General features: G+C 35.7%; 1 protein-coding gene across 10 annotated transcripts in view; it reads left to right on the forward strand.

The window, feature by feature from the left end:
- Window positions 1-12,234, forward strand: part of LOC120414454 (SCY1-like protein 2) — a 233,476-nt gene that overhangs the window by 144,284 nt on the left and 76,958 nt on the right. For all 10 annotated transcript variants that reach the window (XR_008212373.1, XR_008212371.1, XR_008212377.1 and 7 more), the window contains exons 6-9: window positions 2,740-2,956; window positions 3,030-3,175; window positions 6,436-6,566; window positions 6,801-6,915. Coding sequence is in view for 1 of the 10 variants with exons in the window: in XM_052709441.1 (XP_052565401.1) it covers window positions 2,740-2,956; window positions 3,030-3,175; window positions 6,436-6,566; window positions 6,801-6,915 (609 nt within the window). In the remaining 9 variants the exon portion in view is untranslated. The remainder of the gene's footprint in view (window positions 1-2,739; window positions 2,957-3,029; window positions 3,176-6,435; window positions 6,567-6,800; window positions 6,916-12,234) is intronic.

A 12,234-nucleotide genomic window follows, 5' to 3' on the forward strand; every position in this document is an offset into this window, starting at 1 on the left:
TGACTCGGTCAAAAAAAATCACAAAGTTATCACAAAAATGGGCAATTTTAATTCACAAATAAACCAGATCTACTAATTTTCAACCAAAGCCAAATTTTTACCGCAAAAGCAGTCTACTATGATTCAAAATTAAAACATGAAAAAAATGTATCGATGTTTAATACAAGACCAAAAATTTATAATTCTTATGCCGATGGGTCCCCCTGTATAGGTTTTGCTCAAATGCACCTACAATGCTTTTTAAAAATTTTGCTCTAAACAAACTAAATTTCCACTGTAAATTTAATGAAATTTAAAAATTTTTTGGAACGCGTGAAATTTGGTACCAACTTCACGCGAAAACCTCTGAAATTTGACATTTTTTGAATCAACATTTTCTGATTGTTTTATCCGTAAAGTTCATCAATTACTTTTAAAACTGAATCTATATTTCAAATTGTAAGTCAAATTTACAAAATAAAGATGCACACAGTATCGAAAGATGCTTAAAATATCGAAATTTTTATGTTTCTTGAAATATTACCACATTATCATTACCATACCATTTCAGTGCTAAAAAGTTCTACTTTTCTGGAATGACAGGAAAAGTTAATTGTTTTCACGACAGAATTGCAAAAAAATAGGTTATATGGTCGCAATTTTACTGTCAAAGAAAATAATCATTGCAATTTACATTAAAATTAGTATAGGTATAAGCATTCGTTTAAGCTTAATCAATTTCCTCTGTGTTATGATTTCGAAACTGGTTATTTTTCAGCTTCTTGATCCCTTTTTAACATTTTTTTAAAGAGGGGATTGACACTTTTGAAAATGTAAAAAATGTTTGGTTTTTGAATTTAATTGAAGGCTGCAAAAAAAAACATAGTATCATACTCATAAATTTTTTTAAAAAAATATGTTTTTGACCCCTGATTTTTCGGACCATTTTTGAGCGACATAAACTTTGAAAATTTTTTGCAACGGCCTAAGGTCAAATCGGGAAAAAAATAGGTCCGGTCTTTTAGATAAAATAATCATTTTTTATGCCATATTTTTGCACAGCAAATCATTGCGCAAAAACATTGTTACTATATTTTTTGTGTAATATGTTTAAAATTGTTTTTTGCATCTATTGCAAATTAACCCCGTATTTTCATAACACTCGGTCCGATTATTTAAATTAAATTTTAAATGATTTGGCTATCAAATTGTACTGGAAATTGCACTTAATATCGAGATAGGGTTTCCAGCTTCATAATTCAAAAGTCATCAAAAAAAAATCGGTTATTTATTCAAGAATGGGTTTTATGATGGTTCTTCACTTTACAGTGGCTTTTTCTGTTCCGAGTTGCCAGATCTTAAAACTTTATGAGGGTCAAGAAATTTTCAAGGCTTGCCAAAATTATTACAAAATGCTTTAAACATTATTATTGTTACAATCATCTTACAGATTGGAAAATGCTCAAAAAATCATAGAAAATCGACAATATTTAATAATTGAACATAACGATTTGCTTTTACCTTCATGTAAAATCTTTTCTTGTGATCTTCCGATTGATGTATAAACCGGTTATAAATTTTTACGATTATTATCAAGTTTTCAAAGAAAATTGATTCTTGTAAAATACAAATTTAAATTACTCTTTTCTTACGGATATAAACAAACTTTTTGTATTCTCCTTGAAAACATAATTTAAAATAAAACAATGACTTCATGCACTGAAACCAATTAAACTCATGCTTAGTAATGTTTAATGAATGGTCTGATAACTTTTTTGTGAAAATTACAGTTAAATTAAGTTGTTCCACAATTGTGGGAGACAAACTGTTTAAAAATGCAGTTTCTTGTTTTAAAAATACCTCTTTTACTAGTAAAATAGCATGAGAATGTCCAAATAAAGGTCCCAAAAATACTAGGGTCGACAGAAGAGTAGCATTTTGCATCCTATTGGCAAATTACCACAAAAGCGTATCGAATTCGTGGGTGTTCCGAGTATGTGGGATTACTGTATCCAACACATTGAAAATTAAATTTAAAATTATGGAAACATTTTTTTTATTTTAAAATGTTCGTCTTTTTAGATCTGTAGTTCTAGAAATGGTTGATTTGTTAACAGACTGAGAAAAATAATACGAAAAATGTTAATTTGTTTAGTCCTGTTCCCAATAACGAAACTAAACTTACTGAAACCTCTAAAGTCCTGAAAGGGTTGAAGAAGCGGAAAACCGAAGCGCGTAAACTTTATAAGCCATTTAGAAAGGACGAGAAATGGGAGAAGAAATTGTCGCCGATTGAACTTTGTGATCCTCGGAAGTGCCTCTGTGCGAAGGATGATGGGTGGCAAGCTGTAAAGTTTTCCCACCCACTTTTCCTGCTACGACGACGGGGTGCTTACCGGTGCAGAAAAGCATCAACAAGTAAACATCAATCAGCTGAATTGGCGGGGCTGGTGGGTGGGTTGATGTGGCTTCCTTCATGCATCGTGTATGTGTGATGCTCCGCTGGTGGTACGAACCTGGTTGAAATGCTCATTAATCTTGTTCTCGGCTGGCGACGTTCTACCGAAGGGAAGGAAGTTTAAACCCATCAAATTAATTTTCTTGGTCGTGCTTTGTTGCCGCTAACTTCTTTGAGTGGAAGATTCCGACGAGTCTTTGATTTCAACTCGGTGAACTTTCGAACCAATTAGCTGATTAAGATGTGATCTGGTTTATTTGAAAGAGCTTAGATTTAATTGTAAATCGCACTCTATTTTGCAGATCACGGAAGCCCTCTCGTTCCTGCATTACTCCGGCCAGGTGATACACCGGAACGTGTGTCCCTCGTCGATTCTGATCACCAAGAAAGGCACCTGGAAGCTGGCCGGATTCGAGTTCACCGAACGGGTCAACGAGCAGGACTCCACGGATCCAGTGCCCTGCCAGCCCTGGTCGACGCGAACGTCCAAGATGGTGCAACCGAACCTGGACTACATGGGTGAGTTGAAAAGTGAAATTCGGATGAATAAACTGTTGCTCTGATTACATCAATTTCTGTTCTCCCAATAAAGCTCCAGAGAATCAAATTAACGCCAACTGCAGCATACTGAGCGACATGTTCTCCCTTGGAATGGTTATATGTGCCATCTTCAACCACGGGAGACCGTTGATACAGTCCGGAAATTCGCCGCCTGCGTACATCAAACAAACGGAAATGGTAGGTATCGACGACGCGGGAATCAGATATGGTTGATTTTTTATGATGATCCGAACTTTTTTTTTGCGTTTAAAAATGTGTATCTCATTCGAACTTTAACGAAGGATTGTAACACAAAATCAAATATTTTTCAAAGCCACGGAAAATTATCGATTTAATAGCAAACTTAATCGAAATATATTGGCTTATACCCCTATAAAATTGACAATAATCCAGAAAACGACACAACTGAAGGATTTAGTTTTCCAATGCAAAGTCTTTTGGAAATCAAGTTGGCATGGGGTTAGATTCTGAGTGAAGAAGAATACAACACCGAAAGTGACAACAGCAGTGCTAGCGACGACGATCACGAATTCACGATGATGAACTTGCGCGCAAGCAGGAGAAGAAGAAAAATTCTAACTCTCCGAAGGAACGACGACCACCTCCAATGTTGACGAGTTACTTGAGGGCCTCCAATATTGTCTGAAAATAGGCAAAACGTCAGTGCAAGTGATTACACATAACAAACTGAATTTCGACTTGGTGGTGAAGAAGTTGAAGTTGCGAAACTTCAAGTTTTTTACATTTGACCCTGCAGAGAAGGTCCCAGTGAAGACCGTCCTTCAGGAATATCCGAGCCGCCCGATCTCCGACCTGGAAGAAAACCTGACGGCCGTCAAGGTTAAACCTCGAGAGACAAACGTGCTTTCAAAATCGACAACGGTGACAGGTACCTCCTGTACTTCGATCGCGGGTCCGTCAAAATCCAGGACCTACGGCGGATTAAAGAACTGGACGGCTTCTTCGTGACGTGGCGATTCTACACGAAGAATCCGACCGACGCAGCGCAATGCTACTGCTGTCAAAAATTCGGACACGGTTCAAGAAACTGTAATCTTCTGCCCCGGTGCGTAAAGTGCGGTGAGACCCACTTCACCGAAAGGTCAATCTTCCGCGGAAAGACCAGCAGCACGAAGCGCGTGTCAAGTGCGCGAACTGTGGTGGAAACCACACGGCAAATTTCCGTGGAAAAAGTACCCCGAGGAGCAGGACAAGAAGAAAAATGCGCCGGCGTCCCGCCAACCTCCGAAGACTTCGAGCTCGAGCAGCTGTCGGCGGAGAGGTTCCATCGACCAAACCAGCGTTCCCTAGAGTAGCCGCTTCTGGGAGCGGAACTTCACCGGGACAAGCAGACGTTATCGGAGATGACCTTTTCACGCTTACCGAGCTTTACGCTCTTGCTGGAGAGATGTTCACGCGCTTTCGTGCCTGCCGGAACAAGGCAGAACAATTCCAAGCTCTGAGTGAGCTTATGATGAAGTATATCTACAACGGATAAGCTGTCTTGTGCAGCGAAGTTTTTCGACGTCAAAAGACAAAACAAACTGTGATCTAGTTTTTTCAGCTTTTCTATTTCTATTCTTTTCCTTAGCAAATTTCGAAGGTTTTTTTAAATATGTTTTCCTTCTCTTGGTAAATCCATTGTTGAAATATCCAATAGAGGAGAAAAGCAACTCGCGACAAAATTTTGAGGCTAGGAATTTTGACAGGTATGATTTTCATAAAGTGTTCGCCTCCTTTTCTCTCCCACCGAAAAACTGAGGACAATGTAGCTGTCAAACTAGGCCAAAATGTTAAATTTAATCACAAAATAAACTTTGAGTGATTTGAGTTCATTTCTGACGTCACGATTCACGAATTTTGTCGCGAGTTGCTTTTCTCCTCAATTACATCTAAATGAATATAGTGTAAACTATGGTTGAAAGTTACTCCAAAACTCTATTAGGTTATGAGAATTTGTAAATTGTGAATCGAGTATTAACTAATAAAAACTAATTGAATTGAATAAAATTAAAATGACTACAAATTCACCAAAAGTTTCGATAGAAATTTCAATTGACTCTTTTATCAAAGTATTCGGTTTATGTCGTCATAAAAAAATGGAAATTTAAAAATATACCGACATTTGATATTCCGACTAAAAGAAATTTTAACGATTTTACAAATTCTCTCAAGAGATTGATAAATAATTTAACATTTAACGAAAGCATTTGCTTGGAGACATCATTTTAGCGTGAAATTAATTACCTAATGACAAAATTGGTCAAAACTTCCCATGTTTTCAGGAAAATTTGATAAAATACTGTAATATAAAAAAAATCCTAAATTTGGCATTCGATCACCGACAAATTTCGCAACTTTGCAATATCGAAACAATACCTTAATTTTGTATGATACCAAAATTTGCCCTTGCATAATCTTTAATACAAATCTTAAAGGGTTCAGGATTACCTAAATTTGTGGTTGATACATGAAAAAGGTGTTACTACGCATTTCCCTTGTTATTTACTCCTGCGGAATTTTTTATAAAAATATTTGTTTGTGAAATTATTCTCTTGGGTAGTCCCTGAATATTACCAAAAATACAATTCTATAACACAAGATTGAAGAATGTAACTCTATCAACCATTGTAATTTGCTTAAAGTTAACGACCAGTTCCAAATGAGCTTGATCCCAGCATATTTCCCAACGGAGTTCTTGAACAAATAAAATCCGTAGGTGAAAATGAAATTCATGAAAAGGTAACTGTAACGAACGTACTCTTTTTGCTACTCCTTTCCACACAATATTCCTCACGTAGTCTGCGAAATCTCCGACCCGGGAATTCACTTCTGCGCGTTGATTTGCAAGGATTACGTACGAATCCACCGTCGTTAGCTTAGGGGTGAGGGGAGGGGCTGTATGATGCCGGCTGACAAATGGACGGACTGATTTACCTCGGATGTCAACGAGAGAGAGGAAGCTTTATTCGTGCCGTTCTCGCATTTAAATGCACAATCAACGTGGTGCTTTATATGTGGGTAATGAATACCGCTTAATGTCAGCATTTTTTGCTTTGCTCTGGTAGTCATATGGATTTGTTTTATTTTCCTGAGGGAGAAAGTGAGGGAACGATGTAGAAATAATCCAGGCAACAGGTGGCCTCATTAGGAGGGACAACTGTTGGATTCACGGTGAATGTTGTGTTACCGAATGAAATGATAGTCTACATAACAATCAATTAAAATACTGATTTTTATTTGATCACCAACCTTGTGTTGGTGCATTAAATCAATTGATAATATATTAATCATGAAGCATTACTCAATTCTCTAAAAATCGTCATAATCAGTACTGAAGTCACGTTCAACCTACTTATTCACGCAAGCAATGACAGCAACAACCTTCATAAACTAATCTCGTAATCACCATTTCTACGTCCCATTCACCTGTATAGCTCGACGAAGCCGTGCACAATATGCTGCCCCGGATACCCATCCCGCTGCAGGAGGCGGTCACTCGGTTGCTGAAAAAGTCCCCCGTAGCCCGGCCCACGGCCCAGCTGCTGACACTCATCAAATACTTCAGGTAAGAGGTCTGGGTGGGCGGGAATGGAACTGCTTGTCGGTTCTTCTAAAGAGCAAGACAATATTTTTCGTAGAAAGGTGGCGAATTCTCTGGATACTCTTCAAAAACTGTAATCGAACTAGCTTTTACGTATTTAAATTTGAACCGCGAATTTACAAATTTTACAGAGAACTGCCCGTTCACTTACCTTTTCTGCTTCTAGCGCTAATGCAACTATCCTCATTTCTCCTGCAGCGATCCTGCGGTCCAAGCGCTCCAGTTTCTGGACGTCATCAACATGAAGGATCCCACGCAGAAGACCCACTTCTATCGGAGTACGCTGCGAGAGGTGCTGCCCTTTCTGCCCCGGGTAAGTTGGTGTAGCTGTTGCTGCTGCTGAAATTGATATTAAGACTGCACTCTGCTGCGAGTCAACTCCGAACCCCAGGATCTGTGCCAGTGTGGAACAGCACTTATAGCGATGCCCCTCAGCTAGCTGAAATGTGCCTTTTCAGAATGGCACGTCGGGGGATTATTATCCTCTTTATTGTGGAATAGAGTAAAGTCGGAGACGGGGGAGAAGTGTTTTCCTTTTCACGATATTTAAATTAAAGGATTAAATGTGTTTCCGACCTGCTGGAAGGCAGAGAGCACAATGACTTTAAGGTGAGCCGAGAAGCGACTACAGCGCAACTGTTGGGTGTCCAGTTTCGTTGGTACGACGGAGACTGGTGCAGATGGCTTCTAAATGTGAAATTGAAAAATACCTTGTAGCGTTTTTGTGTATTATGGAGAGTCGGACACAATAAATTGATTTAAAAAAGCTTAAATATCTTTCCATATTAATTACGTTTGAAATTTCAGACCAATTAAATCAGTACAGACATTTTATGGTAAACCTGTAAATTTAACCTTTCGGATTTAATCGTTTGTTCAGTCATACAAAAATCCCTACAAGTTTGGGGGATGTCTATTAGGGTGACAATAAAAAAGAACATGAGGTTTACCCCCTGGCTCAATTTCTTAGGTAATTTTAAATATATGTGCCAATTTTGAGACAATCGGGTAAGGTTTAGGTAATGGATCTTCTTGCACACTCCAAAAAAGTTTTTTAGAATTGAATGTCCTACAAGAATCTCACACTTGAACAAATTTAGGCCAGACCAACTCTATCTGCCAGCAGAATCCTGAAGCGCTTCAAACTTCAATGCTAAACAGCGACCCCAAAACCTTAACCGATTTGGCTCAAAATTTGTACAGATACTTATTTTGACCTAAGAAAAAATCCTAACTAGAGCGTCCAATATCCAGTAACCTGACAAAATGGTTTCTAGTAATAAAAAAATAAGAAGCTGCTTTTTTTCTGGTGTCATCTAGTATCCTTGGAAACGAACTTGATTTTCCATAAAGTGAATCGAAGAATTTTTTAACTTTCATTTTTTAAATGGTTAAATAGATGAAAAAACATTTTTATGTTTTTTTTGTGAAATTGTCTCAGGAACACGAATATGATAAAATTATCATCAGAAAATGGGATCTAAGGGGTCCCCCGAGCAAAAATTTACAACCTAAAAATTCACTAAAAGTAAACATGTTTATTTAATATGTTAAACTGCCTTCCGAAAGCGTTCTCAGTCTCAGATGGTAATCCCAGGTGTCCCCTACAAGCTGCATGTCGAACCGAATTGAAACCTGTATGGAACACATTTTTATTTGAGTTTGAAAAATATGCTATTTTTTTACGAAAATGTTAACAACTCCCTTTAGATTTAACCAATTGGAAAGCTTCTTCCTTCATTTTCTTGCATTTTTTAAGGTCCTTTTATGATTATTTTAAATTTTGAAATTAAATTGAATTTTGCCTAAGTTATAGCCTTTTCAAGATTTTTGACGTTTTTGAACCTTCAAACTTTGTGTCCCGATTTGCCCCACTTCCCTTTGACCTAGAGTGCTCATATTTTGGCCAGATGCTAGTTTCATATGTTCATATGTTCATATTAAAACCCCTGAACATTTCAGGACAATTGGTGTGGTCCAAACGACGTCCCATACAAAGAGGTATGCCCTGTTCGTGGACTCGCTCTTAAACTTGCTCCAAATATTTGAAAATATTGAGTTGTTTCAAGTTAAAACATAAGAAGTAAGTTTAAAAAATTAAAACCCTTACTGTTTTGTTCAAAAACTCACAACAAGAATGATTTATTCCAGGCCTGCCCAACGTCCGGCCCGCGGGCCGGATCCGGCCCGAGAAGCCATTTCATCCGGACCGCGACGGCTTTTCAAAATAGTTCTATGACCGGCCCTAAAGGCTGTTCATGAAATATAAAATAAATAAATTGATGGTCTGAATAAAAAAAAGGAAGCTTGATATCAAATTTTGAACAATTATACAAACATTCTTCATGTTGGAATTTAGTTCATATTATTTCTATACTCATATTTTTAAACTGAAAAATGGAGCGAGAAAACAAAATTATCCATTTCGTAAAATTGAGAAATTTATGAAAAAATAACTTGGATTGTTGTCTAATAATGTACAAAATTAAACTAAATATAAATTTCTTTCAGTTTTAACTGTGTAAGCTTCACATAGAAGTTTTTTTTCTATTTAAAACTTTTGTTTTAGGTAAATAACTAAGCAAAACCCAATATATTTTTCCAGAAGAACTTTTCTGTGATAAGGTTTTTTTTTTTAAAAAAAAGGCTTGAAAAAACAAATTATTCGTACTGATCGCTGCATATATTTTAAAAGTATAAAAAATTACTCAAAATGAGCAATGAAATTAGGGAGCAAACATATATTTGTCCATAAAATTTTAATTTCGTGGAATAACGAATTGAAAACGATTTAAAAAAAAATTAATAAAGGTTTATAACAAAGTTTTTTGTAAAAGATATTCGAATCCAAGTTTCGTTTGAATAAATTTTATCATGTCTCAATGTTTTTTATATTGTAGTAATGATGAAATTAAACTTTAAAAAATTACAACGACCATTGAAATTTGAATGTTTTTGAAAAAAATATATCGAGGTATTTAATTGCAATCGTCAAAAACAATAACCAAACCATTTTAAACAAACAAAAATTATAATATATGTCAGATAAACACATTTTTGAAAGTAATCTTTGTGTTTTATTCTTAAAATCAAGATATACTTTTTACATTTTTCAATAGTTATCAAATATTAGGTCCAGCCCGCCACTGCTTCAGAAAAATCAGATATGGCCCGCAGGGCCAGAAGGTTGGGCATCCCTGATTTATTCTAAAAAAGGTAATTAGTCATTAAAAACATAATTTTTTTTATGGAGCGTGGATTTTTTCATAATATTATTTTTATTAGATCCTTTTAAAATAAACAAACAAACAAACTACTGTTGCAAATAAAATTCATTTATCTAAACTATAAAAAAGAAAATGTTTTCTTTTGATTTATGTTCATTTTGGTTTCTTTTGTTTAAAATTGTATTACAATTGTCTTGTCGATTGCAATTAAATACAAAAAGTCGTAGCAAGTTTTAAATAGTTTAATTCAAAACAACAGTATATGAAAAATAAAAAAAACATTGAAACTTAATTTGGGTTTAAATCTTTATTACAAAAAAAAAAACACTTTTTGCGTTAAGGACCCCTACACTAACACAAACAAACAAACAAACTCGCACTTTTTAGAGTTTGAAAGTTTGCCAAACTCGCAAAATTGTTTGCGCCAAACTCGCAAACAAGCCTAAATGTATGCAGACTGACGTTTGTACTATAGGGTGACCAGAAAAAAATGATCCCCTGCTCCAGAAGCGGAAAAAGGTTTTTAGGTTATTTTAAGCATCAATGCAAATTTTGAGCGAAATTCATTGAGATCAACTCATTGATACCCGAGCCTAAAAAAAACGAAGTTGACTTTATAGCTGTCGGCCACCATTGCTAGTACCAACCACTAGTGTCTTCCTTTTATCTACAAGGACTTCGCCGCCCTGGGCTCCTAAGTGTATGAAAGTATGGCACGGAGCGACGGCGCCGAATACCCATATTTACACAAAGAATTTTAGAGCGCCCGCCGCGGGATTCGAACCGTTGACCTCTGGATAGTGAGTCCAGTGCGCGGTCCGATTGATCCACACGGGCGGGACCGAGCCTAAAGTTGGTGAAAAAAAAGTTATTCATAAAAAATGACTTTTGTAATTGGCTCATAACTTTTCAGGATCAAGTTTAACAGCATTGGTATGTTCTACAAAGTTGTAGATCATTACATTTTCAATGAGAATCTCACTTTTGGGAATATTTGGATGGAAGTAGCGCAACGTAAGAAAATTAGATTTCTCATACATTTTTTCGATTTTTCCCATACAAACTGCTACTTCGAGTATCAATGGGAAAATGTTGACCAATTTTGCTCATATTTGTCCCAGAGTCCTAAAATAGCCCAATGCCCAATATTCAGCTTGTGAAGCGAGGTTTTTAAGAAAAAGTCCCATATTCTGGGCACCCTATTGTACAAACAAATCCAGGCAAACAAACAAAGTGGACAAACTGGCAAATTATTAAAAAAGTGCGAGTTTGTTGGTTTGTTTGTGGAAGTGTAATGGCTCCTTTATTGTGCACTTTTATTTAAATATTTTACAAAATATTTAAAAATGATTTTAAACACATACCAAAATTAAAAAGTTATTCTTCAAATATCTTCAAACAATTTTATATTTTTTACTGTTTTTTTGATAAATTTTGAGACATTTTTCATTATTTCAAAATTATTTGCAGCAAATTTTGTTATCTATTACCATTTACAAAATTTAAAAAGGAAGTACACATTATCTTGACTTTATGGCACCCCGAAAATCTTTCGTATTGTTTGAAAGGTGCACAAAAAATGCAATGACCGATTCTTAGCGAAGCTACACCAAAATGTCACTTTTTTCAATTTTCAATGTGATTTTTCATATTAAAAATTTCATTTTAATTATGATCTAATAATTGCAATGTGCTTTAAATGCGTTTTCTTATCTGAAATGCCAAAAATATTGACCAAATAAGGTCTGCAAGCCATTGAATGGGAGAGGAGTTTTTTCATAAATCTGCACCTTTCGTTGTCCCGTTACGAAAAGAAATGGCTGGCAAAAACACAAAGCTCAACCAAATCTTTCAGTTCAAGGAGCAAAAGATTCGTTTTTCAATTTGTGATAATGTGTAGAAGAGCAAAAGTTTTAAAAAATCAATCTGGCAAAACTGTATCGATTTTTTTGGTGCGCCTTTTAAAATTCCAGTTTTACGATGTTATCCCGTCACGCTACATTTTCATTTCAGGAGAAGCACAAGTATAATATTGTTCATTATGCATGTCATTTCTATGTTGGAAAATCAATTATCTTTTCAAATATGTAATAACATTGGGGAGTTTCTTCTTTAATTGTGCCACTACAGCCAAAACGCTGAAAAAAACTTGGGAATTTTTTGAAAAGGAGCCGAAGAATCGGTCCAATCATATTTCTTAAACTTGCTCCAAAAGCTAAAAAATATTTAGTTGTTTCAAGTTAAAAAAAACTAACTTAATCCACCTATGTGGTTGATGCCTTCCTCACTTTTTACCAACAATGGGTAATATGAGTGGTTTGGACACAAATTTCAGCAATTTTTTTTAGATCCAGAAAAAGTACATAGATAACTTAAGTGGTAATAACTCAAGACAGGGTTTCCAG

Source organism: Culex pipiens, chromosome 3, assembly GCF_016801865.2.
Source record: "Culex pipiens pallens isolate TS chromosome 3, TS_CPP_V2, whole genome shotgun sequence".
Classification (NCBI taxonomy): domain Eukaryota; kingdom Metazoa; phylum Arthropoda; class Insecta; order Diptera; family Culicidae; genus Culex; species Culex pipiens.